The following is a 15,737-nucleotide window of genomic DNA, read 5'->3' on the forward strand; positions in this document are numbered from 1 at the left end:
AAGGCAAGCCAGTGTTCGAAATATAGACTCGCAAATTAAACCGATATTTTGAAAAACAAACCATAGCGAAATTCGTCCGGGCACCACCAAAGCGAGCAGACTGCTTTCACAGTGCCCGAGCCAATAGCGGTGTGCACTTCTTTGCCTTGTGCATAATGTGCCGTTTTATTTCGCACCAGTCATCTGCATGAAAATGACTGCTTGGAGTAGGGCAACTGTGCTAGTGCCATGTAATTACGTCGTGACTCAGAGTTCCTTAGCATCAGGGAAGCACGCTCCAAACGATTGTTTCCACACGACGCTTCCACGGATCCTCCCTTGTGGGTATTGCTACTCCACATGTTCCCATGAAGTGTCCCAAGCTCGGTCCCGTGTGACACCAGCGTCGAGAGAGACAGTACTAGATGTTCTATGAAAAAAGATATGTACTTCCTGGCCAAGTAATTTCCAAAATACGTTGGGTTAGCACAAATTTAATAGGTTCTTTCCCATAAGGAATCTCTGAGCCTTTAGTATGCTATTATGCATGTGAACTTTGAAGAGGGAATATCATGTTGTTTCCCACATGTATTAATTTTGGAACTTTTCTCATGGAACACCTAACAGTATATGCGGGGTGTTGGTATTTCCCAAGGGACATCTTTGAAGAGGCAGCTATATAGAAGTATTTTGCATTAATTTGCCTAAAAAAATCTGTGTTGATTGTTGAATCTGATATCTTTGATATGAAAACATTCACAATGGGTAATATTGAGGACAACAAAGCTTGCTTACTTTTATGTTATGAAGGTATGTAACAATAGCCATCATGAAAAATACGAGTCCGTTTACTGACTATTAAAGTTGAGTCAAGGACTATTGTTATCTCATGTTCGTCTTCCCCCAAATCCTGTGAGATAGAAACCATTATCCTCAATTTGCCAAAAGCAAGGTTAGATAATTGGAGTGGTTTTCCTGACAGCACTCGTCTAGTAAAAGTTACAGGGCTGGGATTCAAAGCAGAGTTTGCATAGCTCTGTACCCTATTTCCTGTACTTCTCCATTCTAAAATGTAAATTTTACCTTAAATGACTTAATACGCTGTATCTATCAGAGATTTAATCCATGACGATTGGGACCACGAGAAGTTCTAACTTTTCAAATAAAAAAAACAGAACAGAAAATATTATTCTAACATTAATTTTCTCTTCCTGGGGTTTGGCAATTAGTTTTACCCAACCCTTGAGAGAGCAGAATTTTCTGGAAACAAAACAGAAGCATTGTAAATGAATTTAATATAGTAACACTTAATAATTCTGCTAGAAAACAAAAACACTTCTAAATGCTGTAAAAAAACAACCTGTGAAGTGCAGCTGTAAATTCTTCCATATCGGGTTCTAGTATTAGATGCCATCGGAAAAAGATTTAAGGGGTGGTGTGTGTGTGTGTGTGTGTGTGTGTGTGTGTGTGTGTGTGGTATTAATTGCAGAAAGACCAAATTAAAATAGAAAACAGAGGAAGACTCTTTCTTTTCTCCTCATTTGTACCTAAAGGCAGGAAATGGCTGTATAAAGAGATGATCTCCAAGAACCTTTAAAGGACCAACATAGTTTGACCAAGGCGATCATGAAAAATAAAGAATGGCTGTGGAGAGAGCTTGGGCCTTAGGTGAAAGCCACCTCTAATATTGAAGGGGGTTGTATTTTGACGAGATGATAAGCTTCTGTGTCATCCAGGGAAGGAATCCTGAGCAATAGGGCTGTGAAAGGGGACAGTCTACACAGCGGTTCAGTCTGAGCTCAGTCAGGTAGCTCAGATTCATGTGCCAGCTCATCCCTGGATAGTTGTGGAAACTTGTCTCTGCTAGTTGATGTATTTAAACTTCATTACCCTCGGGTCGCCTGGGTGGCTCTGTCGGTGGAGCATCTGACTTTGGCTCAGGTCATGATCCCATGGTACGTGGGTTCCAGCCCCGCGTCAGGCTCTGTGCTGACAGCTCGGAGCCTGGAGCTGCTTCGGATTCTGTGTCTCCCTCGCTCTCTGCCCCTCTTCTGCTTTCTCTCTCTCTCTCTGTCTCTCTCTCTCTCTCTCTCTCTCTCTCTGTCTCTCTCTCAAAAATAAACATTAAAAACTGATTTAAACTTCATTACCCTCATCTCTGTTCTAAGGACAACCGTACTAACTTCACAGGGTTTGTGTAAGGAATGCATGAGATGATGTCAGTAATGTGCTTGGTCTCCTGCCTGCGCTTAGTGAAGGGAGCATAGGTGGAAGCAGTAAGAGCATGACCGTTAGGACTCAGATTTTAGCTCAAGAAAAGTTAAAACTTCCTAACAAAAGAAGGTAACTAATTCTGGAGGTGCTAAATCTTAGTTTGGATGATGTCTTCTTTCTTTTTAATTAAAAAAATTTTTTTAACATTTATTTCTTTTTGAGAGAGAGAGAAGTAGAGCGCAAGCAAGGGGAGGGACAGAGAGAGAGAGACAGAGACACAGAATCAGAAGCAGGCTCCAGGCTCCGAGCTGTCAGCACAGAACCCCACATAGGGCTCGAACTCACAGACTGTGAGATCATGACCTGAGCCGAAGTCGGACGCTTAACCGACTGAGCTACCCAGGCACCCCTTAAACTTTCTTTCTTAAAGTTTATTTATTTTGAGGGTGGGGGAGGAGCCAGGAGAGAGGGAGAGAGAGAATCCCAAGCAGGATCCTTGATGTTAGTCTGGAGCCTGACGTGGGCTCGATCCCGCGAACGGTGAGATCATAACCTGAGCTGAAACCAAGAATTGGGTGCTCAACGGACTAAGCTACCCAGGCACCCCTGGATGATATCTTCTGGAGGAAGTTAAAGAGAAAGTTGTTGATTACAGGCAGGCTCGTCCTAGCTCAGATTCTCTGACTCCCTCTCCTCTCACTTGGTGCCTCACCCATGCCGAGTTGCCTTTCCACTTTCAGACCTGCACGAATACCAGGTAATGTGGGAATTGGCTCCCACCTGCCCAGAGGACAAGAGCCAGGGTGTGGGAATGAGCCGCCTGCAGAGCAAACCTTGAATGATGAGAAATGGTACACAGGAGGGAGCTGAGCAAATATACTCACCCTTCCTCCCCCCTAGTGGGGACAGCCCAGAGCCCTGCACGTGGACAGGCTGGTTGTTTTCCAGCTGATGTGAAGTATTGTCATGTGTCATACGCGCGGTGTCTCATACATTTCTTTGCCTGGCTTTGCATTTTTCCTCACCTCACTGTTTTGGGCTTGCACCTCTCAAATAAGCTTTAGGAACTTAATCCTTTTTTCCGGCTCTGCTTTCTAGAAGATCTGGGCTAAACCAGGTGTTTCTTGCAAATCTGAAATTTGCTTTGATTGCAAAGCTAAACTTTGTCCTTCATCTCATTAGGCAGGACATCAAATAAAAAGCAACGTCAACTGACTTGTCTAAGATTTGTCCACCTCTTTGTAATAAACGAATCACATTTTCATAATTTTGGGACCAAGACACTGGAGTAACCTCTTTTTTCATGCAACTTATGATATTATAATAGGGGACACTAATCTCATGCAACCCAGGCACTGATTATTCTTGAAGAACAAGTTCGTGGAGGTTTCTTGCCACTTCTGGCCCTTTGTCTTAACCTAGTACATTGTGACTCCTCCTGCTGGTAGCCAGGAAATAGTAAATGATCTGCTTGCTGTGTGGAACATGTGATGTATGTTATCATTTTATAGATTTGAAGCTTCAAGGATCAGTGGCTGAAATCCTAGTTTTAAAAAAAATAGGTATGGATAACTACAAGCTTGGAGAACAAGGGTTTATGCATTTTCTATAATATGTATTCTTTGTTAGCTACTGTTTATTGATCACCTGCTATTCATCAGGTTCTGTGGTAGATGCTGGGGATAAAATGATAAACCGGACAGATATGGTCCCTGCTCTGGCATAGCTGGTAGTCAGGTGGGAGAGTTGGAGAAAAAAAAAGACATATAAAAATTTACTAAAATTTGTCTTGCTATAAATGAAAATCAACCCAGGCTACTGAGAAGAAATATGGGAGGGGAACATGCTATGGAAGATAGCCAAGAAAGCCCTCTCTTAGGAGGCAGCATATAAACCCAGCCCTTTGTGATGAAAAAGAGCTGGCTATATGTGGAGTGGGGGGTAAGAGGGCGTATGGAATATAAGGAAAAACTTATGCAAGGGTCCTGAATGGGATGAAGGAGGCTGTCTGGGGTAGGGCACAAACACAGTCAAAGGGAAGAGGTCATGCAGGTGGGCACTGGCCACATGTGCAGGACCTTGGGTCCCGAGATTTAAATTTATGTGCTTGGGGAAGGAACATCAGGACTCTGAGGAGGGAAACAACATGGTCCGATTTAAGTACTAAAAATTCCATTCTGGGTTCTGTGTAGAAAACTGGCTGGGGTGGGGTAGAGACCCGTTAGTGAGTTCTTGGTGTGATAAACCTTATGGTGAGAGGCACGAGTGACCTAAACTAGTGAATGGTAGTGGAGAGAGAGAGAGAGGAATGTTATGGCACATATCTTTTAGGCGAAGAGTCTGCCGGTGATGGAATGTACTGATAGGTATGGAAGGATATGATAGGCAAAGACAGTCAGCAGTCAAGAGTGATCACAAGGGCTCTGATTTAAGGGCTCAAGAAGCTGGTGGGAAAAATTGGGGAATACGAGTTATGTGTAGAAGAAAAGAATTTTCTATTTTGAAAAGATTGCGTTGAAGTATTTGCAAAGATATTTCAATGGAAAAGTCAGGCAGTCAAACAAAGGAGTCTGGACTTGAGCGTTCTGGGCTGAAATGATAAAATTGAAGAGGCATTTTCTGTAGTTGGTACTTAAGACATACGATTGGTGATTCAAGGGAGAGTGGACAACAGAAAGCAGTGGCAAGAGAACACAGGGAGGCATGAGCACCAAACCACGGTTGAAGAGATTGACTTCTGGTACGTATTACGATGGAAGGAACGCATTAGTGTCCTAGAGCTGCCCTGACAAGACGCCACAGACTGGGCGGCTTAAACAACAGAAAACCATTTTCTCAGTTTTGGAGGCTGGAAGTTGAGATCAAGCTGTCAGCAGGTTTGGTTTCTTCTGAGGATTATGGGAGAAGGACCCTTTCCTTCACCTGTCTTCTCTTTGTGTGTTCATGTGGTCTTCCTCTGTGTGTGCATGTCTCTGTGTATGCAAGGTCCTCTTCCTATGAGGACACCAGTCATCCTGGGTTAGGGGCCACTGTACTGAACTCATTTTAACTTAATTATCTCTATAAAGACCCCATGTTCAAATATAGTTACTGTTGTAGACCATTTGAGCTGCTGTAAGAAAAATACCATAGATCTCACTTGTATGTGGAACCTGAAAACACACACACGCACGCACACACACACGCACACGCACGCACACGCGCGCGCTCACACACACACACACACACCCCAAAAAAAAAGCTGCATTTGTAGATACAGAGAACAACTTGGTGGTTGCTGGAGGTGGAGGTGGGGGTGAGGGGCGGGGAAGAGGGTCCAAAGGTACAAACTTCCAGTTAAGAGATAAATAATCCAGGGGATGTAACGTACAGCGTGGTGACTATAGTTCACAATACTGAATGGTATAGTTTAGTTGCTAAGGCAGCAGATCGTAAAAGTACTCATCACAAGAACAAAAAATTACCATTATGTGCCTGAGGTGATGGGTGTTAACTTATTGTGGTGATCATTTCACAACGTATGCGTATATCAAATCACTATTTCGTACACTTGAAGCTAATACAATGTTACATGTCAGTGATCTCTCAACGAAAAAAGAGAGAAGCAAAATAAGAGGGAAATATATGAAAATTAGGAGATAATTATGGGAGGTCCAACGTCAAAGTAATAGGTGTTTCAGATGCACCACGACCAAAAAAAAAAATAAGGATAAAATAGGGGAGGGAAGTTTTTGTTTTTGTTTTTTTTTCAATATATGAAATTTATTGTCAAATTGGTTTCCATACAATACCCAGTGCTCATCCCAAAAGGAGGGAAGTTTTTAATAGGAGACTTCAAGAAATTTTGTCAGGAAAAATGCTCCCTTCTTGATTTGAAGGGTGTACTAATTGTCCAACAAAAGGATGAAAATGGATCCACGCTGTGCAATGAACATCACCTCCTTGCCACCGCTGCCACCACCCCCCCCCCCACCAGCCCTAGCTACACTGTGGAATGACTAAGATTTTGCAAAAGACACTTCTCTTCTTGGCCAGCTTTAGTGATATCTGCATACAAACACCCAAAGCAGCAATTAAACGAATGCTCCCCAAGGCTTCCATCGCACTTAGAGCACATTGAGAGTTCCACCTCTGACCTACAGATCTCTCCCTGTTGGGAACCTGAGTGAAGTTCCAGTCTCTTTGCCTCGCATATTCTCCCTTGAGCCACGCTGGCTCCCTTGCTGGTCTTTGAGCAAGCCAAGATGAGAACCTTGAGGCTTCCCTTCTCCATTGTCCCGGAATGATTTTTATCTTCTCTGTATTTACATGTCCTTCTTCCATAGTTTTGTTCAGGTCTTCATGTGACAACCTCTTCAGACTTTCCTGACATTACAATCTATGTTTTACTTTCATTGCTGTTTCTTCATTTGTTTCCCATTACTTTTCTTCAAACCACCTACCATTGATTGAATAAGTGAATAAATGAATGTTCTTATATGTTGTCTTCTCTATGAAACATAAGCCTCATGCTGGCAGGAATGTTGTTTGGCTAACTGCTGCAACTGATGTCTAGAACTGTGCTTGGCAAAGAATGGGCACTGAATACATTCCTATTGGATTAAGCAGATAAAATCGTATATCTTTTCTGCTTTCATCTATACCTAGAACTTTGTCTTCCCTCAGTCTCATTTATTAAAAAAGCTCGGCCAAGTCACAGGTTTTCTTTATTTTTAAAGTAGGCTCCTAAAGGAAAATCGAGTAGATTCTACCTAGGCCTACTGAAAACGGAAGGAGAACCAAAGCAGATGTTACTGATAGGGGATCTGGGGGAAACAGAGGGCCAAGGAGGTTTCTGTATAAGACTCCATGGAAGGGGGGTCATCTCAGAGGGAAACAGCAGTGTGGTGTCCCTGGGAGACTTAAATCCTGGGGGCTTGCTTTGCTAAAGACCTCTGTCTTCAAATTCAGCTCAAGGTTTTTTGAGCTCCATATTTTCAGATTTGGACAGTGAAAATGTTAGCGGTGGCCAGTGTTCTGGAAGGCATAGGAAGCCAAACACTTTCCTTCAACCCTGAGGGGAGGGGAAGAAACTCCCTGCTAGGTCCCTGGTTGAACCTGCTCCCAGCCCAGTGGGATGGGAATCCAGGAAAAAACTGAATCTGACTTGGACAAATGCACTACCTGTGACTTTCTTATCCCTTCCCTAGGGAGTAAAGCTCATACTTCCAACAAATGGGATGGTTTACCCATTTAATGTACCAGAAGTAAAAGTAATCTCAGCTCTACCAGAATTTCTGATCCCACATTCACAATTCAGAACAGCAAGTATACACTGAATAGGAATGATCCAGAAGCTGTTGGGACTATAATAAGTGCAACTCATAATCTTCATGGAAATAAAACCTACTCATCTGAAGAAATAAGTCCCATAGACCAGGTGGCTTAAACAACATGCCTGTAGTTCTGGAGGCTCAAAATCCAAGATCAAGGTGCTGGCAGAGTCTGTGTCTGGTAAGAGCCTATTCCCTGGTTCACGGATGGCCCACTTTCCACTGTGTCCTCACAGGCAAAAGGGGCAAGGGAGCTCACTTGAACCTCTTTTCTAAGGGCACTAATCCCATTTATGGGGCTCTGTCCTCTTACATGCAGAGGAGGGTATACAAGCATTGATTTTATAGCAGTCACATTCCGAGGTAATGGGGGTTAGGGCTTTAATATGTGAACTTTGGAGGGGCACATAATTCAGCCCCTAACAAGGAAAGACATTTTTTTTTTTTCTCTCCTGTAACAGAAGGGGAAAAAGATGGGGCAGGCACAGTGTGTCTAATTTATGGCTTCCAGAGTCTCAGTGAAACATGTATGGGGAGGAGATTTAAAAAAGAGAAAAAAGTTTGAAACCGTTGCCGAGGGGTGTAGAGGAGTATTATCTTACTAAAGAAACATGGTGGGAGTCCTGCGCCATGATAAGGGCCCATTTTGGTTTTGTGGTCATGAATTTAAAGTGAAACCATTCAGCTTGGTTTGTAATTTCCTCTAGCAACACACAGCTGCTCCGGAAGGCAGAAGAAAGCAGATGGGATTTTACCAAGCAAGTGTCACTCACCACTAGGAATGAACATAACATGCAATTAGGAGAGAGGTTTAAAATAACACAAACATTTAGATATAATCTATCACTCTCTTCACCAAATGTTAACTGCCACCAATTACGCCTCTGTATTTTTCTGGTTCACTCTGAGCTTGGAGACATGAACTTGCATTAAATCTTCTCTTAGAACCCAAGGCTTCCTAAGGTCCGGGTCACACACCCAGGCTTCGGGATAGCTGAACCCGACAACCATGATCCTCTAGAGTCAAGAGGTTTTCACCAGCGAGTCCCAAGGGAGGACACAGGTTTGCCTGCAACAGAGCCCAAATTCCTGACTGATGGAAGACTAAAAATTCATTGACTTTCACGTTTATGCAAAACTAGGGAGCTGGGAAAGTTTACACCGTTGTGCATTCAGAGCCTGAAATGAACGTTTATTTATTCATCCAGCACATACATTGCTGGGTGCTTACAATGTGCAGGTGCTGTTCTCGTGCTGGAGGTCATGAACAAGAAAAAGCTCTGCATGCGGAGTTTAATAGGGGAGGAGGAAAGGAACATGCAAGTAAGAAAAATGTTAATAACAGTTTTAGATGGGGCTAATTCTGGGAAGAAAAAGTAAAGCATAGGAAGGAGTTAGAGAGGGGGAGGGTTCAGATAAGGTGATCTGGTGAGCTCACCAGGGTGTGCATTTGGGCAACGTGTGCAGGAAGCTGGGAGGGGAGAGCTGCCTAAGTATTGCTCTTTGCAGTCATAGCCGCACTGCAGATTGAATGTTGATAAAGCTGTCGCAAGGGGATTGTACTTCCCGACACGCGGCGCCTCATATCCAAACTTTGATCAGCCATTGCTTTATTGTACGTGCTGCAGCAATGTAAAACGATCCCAGTATGAGATTATCAGGGAATATACAACCGTTGTTTCCACTGTGTCGGTTGGTTCCTCTATTATTTAAAATTCTAGGGGTGCCTGGGTGGCCCAGTTGGTTCCCCATCCGACTTCTGCTCAGGTCATGATCTCACAGTTGGTTCGTGGGTTTGAGCCCCGTGTTGGGCTCTGTGCTGACAGCTCAGAGCCTGGAGCCTGCTTTGGGTTCTGTGTCTCCCTCTCTCTCTGCCCCTTTCCCACTCAGCCTCTGTCTCTCTCTTAAAAATAAATACACATTAAAAAAAATAAAATTCCAGTGAGTGTTTAGTGCTCCTAAAAAATAGAAACCTTGAAGACACACAGACTCTCAATTTTCATGGACAACTTATAGACACCAGAATGGTTCTCCCTACATCATCCCAGCTGCTGAGCGGGCTTTAGTATGCAGCCGATGCTTACTATAACAAGGAAGATATTTCCATATCACAGAAGTATCACATGAGCTTTTTCTGAGTATGAATTCACCTCTGCCAAGGTACTATGACATGAAAGTTAAACAACTTTGGCATTAATCAGGTGAAGGCATTTAGAAATGTAAGTAAGGTCACATTTCATAAGGGAGCCTCCCATACATATAGCATATATGTAGATATGTATATTCTTACCCAGGGGTTCTACACTCCCACCTGTCTCAAGAAATTTAGAAATACACAAGAGGGTAGTTTTCATTAAGATAAGTAAGTTCCAAGTATGCTGCTTCATTTAGGTGATGCCTTTTATAGGGTCGTATTTTGCATCTGGTTATTCGCCACATGGTTGAAAATATGCCGTTGATTCGATTTCTGCCATGAACAGCGTCCACTAGAAATGGTCGGTCTGGCAATATCGAAGAATCACAGTGGATCCTCAGTCTCCTCTTCTCCCAAGTAAATAACTGGGAAGTAGACCAATTGCTCAGTCAGAGGTGACTTAGGGAGGCTACAAGGTAATATCATGCAAACAGCTGGTCTTTCAATCACTGCTTCAGTATGTTTTTCTCCACGGAAGGTCCTAAGAATTCCATGTTTCGCTTTCCCACGTCTGGTCAACAGCTGAAACATGTGACAACTCTTTAGCCCATTAGCTATTATTTAGCAAAGGTGAATGGAGCTCACTTTATCTCTACAGGGGTTTAAGGATAGAGTCACTAAGGACAATGAAGCTGGCACTGTAGTTCTGCTATGCCAAGCTCCCTAAGTTACTGAACAGAGAACAATGGGACTACAGCAACATGTTAGATGCCTTTGCTTTTTGGTTTTTATAACAAGTTTATTGTGACATAATTCACGTATCACGGAGTTCCCCCTTTTGAAGTGTGCGATTCAGTATTTTTTAGTATATTCGCGCAGTTTATTCATAGTATATTCTAATTTTACATATTTTATAACCACAAAACGATACCACATGCCCGTTATTTCCTCTCAGCTTCTGGCAACTCTTCTGTCTCTATGAAATTACCTATTCATTAGTATTTTACTTTCTTATCTGCAGTTATATGTCTTCCCGAATAGTCTATCCTTTTATCATTACAAAACGTCCTGTATCTCTGGTAACAGTTTTTGCCTTAAGTCCATTTTCTGTGGTATTAGTATAGCCACCCAATATTTCTTTTTTTTTTTTTAACGTTTATTTATTTTTGAGACAGAGAGAGACAGAGCATGAACAGGGGAGGGTCAGAGAGAGGGAGACACAGAATCGGAAACAGGCTCCAGGCTCTGAGCGGTCAGCACAGAGCCCGACGCGGGGCTCGAACTCATGGACCGCGAGATCATGACCTGAGCCGAAGTCGGCCGCCCAACCGACGGAGCCACCCAGGCGCCACCCAACATTTCTTTTGATTACTGTTCTCACACTATATTTTTCCTAAACTTTACTTTCAACCAGTTTGTCTCTTTGAAACTAAATTGTGTGTTTTGCAAACAGCTTATAGCTGAATAATGCTTTTTAAATCTATTTTGCCAATCTTTGCCTTTTAATTGGAGTGGTGAATCAATTTTCAGTTAACATAATTACTGAAAGGTAAGATTTCTTTTGGCCATTTTCTGTATGTTTTCTTTACGTGTCACATCTCTTTCCCCTTATTCGTCCACTAGTACCTTCTTTTAGGGTAAACAGCTATTTCCTGTTGTACCATTTTAAATCACTTATTTCTCTTACTGCATTTTTAGAAGTTATTTTCTTAGTGGTTGCCCTAGAAATTACAATTAGTGTCCTCAATTTAAAAATATTAATTTCAATACTATGTGAAAACTTTGCCCCGGTATAGCACTCTTTTCTCTCCCCTCCTCTGTGTAATCATCGACATTGAAATTATAAATATATGCATTATAAGCCCATTAATACATTTGAAAATTATTGCTTTATGGAAATATAAATGTTTTTAGTTTATTTATTTCGAGAGAGAGAGAGCGAGCGGGAGAGCGGTTATTTATTTTGAGGGACAGAGAGAGTGGGAGAGAGAGAATCCTAAGCAAGCTCCATGCTCAATGCAGAACCTGATGTGGGGCCTGATCTCACGAAATGGGAGATCATGACCTGAGCTGAAATCAAGAGTAGGACACTTAACTGAACCCCGCCCCCCCCCAGGCTCCCCGTAAATATGTTTTAGGGCCGAAAGAAGTAGGAAAGAATTGCATGCAAAAATACACGTACATTGCCCGTCACGTTCCCCTTTGTGGTCAGCACTCGTGCTCTTTCTTTATATGCATGGATTTGAGTTACTGGCTGATGTCTTTCATTTCAACCTGAAGGACTCCCTTTAGTATCTCTTGTAGTGCAGGAATTGCTAGAGATAAATTCGCTGTTTTTCTTTGCCTGGGAATATCTTAATTTCTCCTACACCTTGAGGAATCATCTTGCTGTACACAGAATTCTTGACGGTTTTCTTTCAGCACTGTGAATGTGTCGTCCCACTGCTCTCTGGCTTCCATAGCTTCTGATCAGAAGTCAGCCATAAATCTTGTTGAGGATCCCTTGTACAGAATGAATCTCTTTTCACTTGCTGTTTCCAGGATTCTCTTTCTGTCTTTGTTTTTGACAGTTTGGCTCTGATGTTTTGAGGTGAAAATATCTTTGAGTCCATCCTATTTGGGGTTGGCAGAAATTCTTAAATAATTGATGTTTTTATGAATTTGGAAAGTTTTCAGCCCGTTTTTTCCTTCAAGTGTTCCTTTTGCCTCTTTCACTTCCCCTTCTCCTTCAGGAACTCCATTGTGTATAAGTTGCCATGTTTTCAGGTGTTCACAGATCTCTGAGGTGCTTTTCATTTTTCTTTAGTTTTTTTTTTGCCTTCCTTAGACAGTTATCTTCAACTTTTCTTTCTTCTGCCATTGAGATCTGCTGTTAAGTCTAGTGTTGTGTTTTGTTTTGTTTTGTTTTGTTTTGTTTTGTTTTGTTTTCATTTAAGTTACACTCTTCAACTCCAGAATTTCTATTTGGTCCTTTCTTTGCAATTTCTCTCTACTGGTAGTCTCCATTTGGTAGGGCAACACTGTCATGAACTGTTTCTTTCAAAATTGTATCCTTTAGTTCTTTGACATATCTATTGGGCTTGATTTAAAATCTTTTAGTAATGGGGTGCCTAGGTGGCTCAGTCAGTTAAGCGCCCAACTCTTGGTTTCAGCTCAGGTCATGATCTCACAGTTCATGAGTTCAAGCCCTGCATTGGGATCTGCCACTGGCAGAATGGAGGCTGCTTGGGATTCTCCCTACCTGTCTCTTTCTGCCCCTCCCCCCATTCTGAAAATAAATAAACTAAAAAAAAAGGGTTTTGTTTTTTAAATTTTTTTAATGTTTATTTATGTTTGAGAGAGAGAGAGAGAGAGAGTCAGAGAGAAAGCAGGGGAAGAGCAGAGAAAGAGGGAGACACAGAATCTGAAGCAGGCCCCAGGCTCTGAGCTGTCAGTACAGAGCCTGACGTGGGGCTTGAACTCATGAACTGTGAGTCATGAATCAACTAAGTCAACTAAGCAGAAGTCAACTAAGCCGCCCACGCACCCCTAGAAAAAAAAGTTTTAATTGTAAGTCCAACATCAGAGTTTCCTTAGGGATAGTTTCTGTTGACTGCATTTTATTTCCCTATGCAAAGGTCAGATTTTAACTATAAAGCCTTAAATTTAAAATTTAAATTATAGAACTTGTAATAAATTAGAGTATTGGTTTCATACTTCTGCCTATACATTAGAATCACCTAAAAAACTGTAAAAAATAATGATATTTAGGCTGTACCTCAAACAAATTGAATTGTAATCTCTGTATAGGGGGCCCCAAGTATCTGCATTAATATCTACATTTCTCAGCTTATACTTATGCTCATTAGGTGTTGAGAACCCTATAGCTTTAAATCTGGCACTAATCGATTTGACCAAATTTTGTGAGTACTCAAAGGAAGAGGGTCATTTTCCAGAAGAAGCAAAAATGTAGAATGGCTTATGTGGAAACTCTGTAATTTGAGTTCGAGTGAAAGGTTTCAGAGATCCGGAAGTTAGGAAAACAATTGGTGCCAACGTATATAACTAACATTTACTGAGCTCTTGCTATATCATTGGCACTGTGTCAGATACTTTATGGAGATGATTTCATTTTAGTCCTCTCAACATCCTCTTAAGATAATTGCTACTTTTATACACCCCATTATGTAGATGAAGAAAGTGGGGCTGAGTGGTCAGATAACCAGCTAAGGAACCAATTGGTAAGCAGATGACTAAGAGGGAAACCTGGGTCCAGCTCTGCCCCAAACCGATGATTTTACTCACCAAACTCCCCTGTTTGTGTAACTACCTATGATGTAGAGCTAGTGCGCACAGCCAAAATCCCTAGGTCTCTTCACCGCCATTGTGGTTGAGAATAAGTCTCCATTGGAATGGGTTCTCACTTTTATAATGGGTGTCAGGAGGAAAATAGTCTTTTCTTTAGGTCATTTTACTTTAAAAACCTATTCTACAGATATGTGAATAGTAGCTTGGTGTTGTGGAAGAATATTTGATGTGAGATAACTTTCTTTATCTTTCAGGCTTAAAATGAACTGTCAATGGCATGGTCTGTAGGATCGTTTCCCAGGGAAAGACTCCATGATTCGGTGAGCACTCTGTTGATTTATTTGTCTGTTGGTCTATCTAGAATTTTCAGAATCATCTATGATAAAAGAACGATGATTTGCCATCAGAAGCAGCTAAGCCTCAGAAGTATTTTGAGCAATAAATGAAATGAACGTAAGAACACTTTGAAAACTGAAAAGCACATACAAATGCATAGTTTTACTATGTTTCAAAACTATTCTGAGAACCACATATATACATATGTTTATCTGTAGAGAACTGGTTAATTATTATATATTATTATATAGCAAACATCTTTGGAAAGATTCCAAATGTAAAGCTTCCATTGACCTCAGGATGTGTTACCCTATTGGCATCATTATGTGACACATGGAGTATTGCCAACCAGAGAAACTTGCCTAAAGTTCAGTGTCCACAGTTTTTATTGGGATTTAGACAAATGGGCATGATTGATTGATTGATTGATTGCCCAACGGTTGAATTCAATCTCTAATCCTGACCACTTTCCCAGAGTCTGGGCTGATACCAAGTGGTCCAATGCATCCACCATTCATCACCATTTTAGCATAAACTGTCAGTGTTGTTTGAGGGGTCCACCATGAATGACAAAAGACTCCTATTGCTCTAGAAACTCCAGCAACATAGAGGTTATCTCCCAGGGGCTGGGGGCAAAGATCAGACCTCTCTTTAGGCAGGATAAATGCTTTACTATATAACCATTGCAACCAAAATTTGAATTGTGTTGAACTGGTATTATTTAACTAGGTCATGGTAACTGAAATTCATGCATATTGGAATCATGCAAAGCAAAAGCTGCATATATATATGTAATACATATATATGTATTATATATACATAATATATACATATACACACAAATATTTATACACACACACATATATATACACACACATATACATACATATATTTCACATGCATAAATTGCTCATAAAAATAAATAACTTATTTTCTTATTTAGAAAAGTGATTTGTCCGAATGTATCAAAAAAGCCTTAAAAAAGCATAATGATCTCATACTGTGACTCATAACATCAAATATATTTAAAAATTTATGTCAAAAATTAAAAATAAGCTAAATTTAGAAATGTTTATGTTTGAAGAAATTTAATTCAGCTATTTTAATCAAATGGAGAAATGTTTCTGTCTAGTGTTCACTAAAAAATATATGGAATTATATATGTATCATAATCAAAACTGTATTTTAGAAAGCATACTAAAATTTTAATAGTAGTTACCTTTAATCTGTAGAAAGAAAAAACTAATTGCTAATTTAGTTTTGTTTTTCTGTATATTTCAATTTTCTATAAGTGAGCATTTATTAAAAAATTAAAATTTAAAACTTAAGATGTAAACATGAACATCCGTGAAAGTTTTTGAATAGTTGTGGGTTTGATACACTTCTTATGGGGGGTGCCCTTGTAGTTACCTTGGGCTTTCATAGCAAAATACCAACTGGCTGGGTAGCTTCAACAACAAAAATTTGTTTTCTCA

At 40.9% G+C, this 15,737-nt stretch overlaps 1 protein-coding gene across 23 annotated transcripts in view; it reads left to right on the forward strand.

Annotated features, from left to right (window-relative positions):
• The window catches only part of LOC144615101 (uncharacterized), a 237,109-nt gene that overhangs the window by 70,228 nt on the left and 151,144 nt on the right, over positions 1-15,737 (forward strand). For all 23 annotated transcript variants that reach the window (XR_014136528.1, XR_014136533.1, XR_013553524.2 and 20 more), the window contains one exon: positions 14,181-14,246. Coding sequence is in view for 4 of the 23 variants with exons in the window: in XM_081792211.1 (XP_081648337.1) it covers positions 14,199-14,246 (48 nt within the window). In the remaining 19 variants the exon portion in view is untranslated. The remainder of the gene's footprint in view (positions 1-14,180; positions 14,247-15,737) is intronic.

The sequence above is a fragment of the Panthera onca genome, chromosome F2, assembly GCF_046562875.1.
Source record: "Panthera onca isolate mPanOnc1 chromosome F2, mPanOnc1 haplotype 2, whole genome shotgun sequence".
Taxonomy (NCBI): domain Eukaryota; kingdom Metazoa; phylum Chordata; class Mammalia; order Carnivora; family Felidae; genus Panthera; species Panthera onca.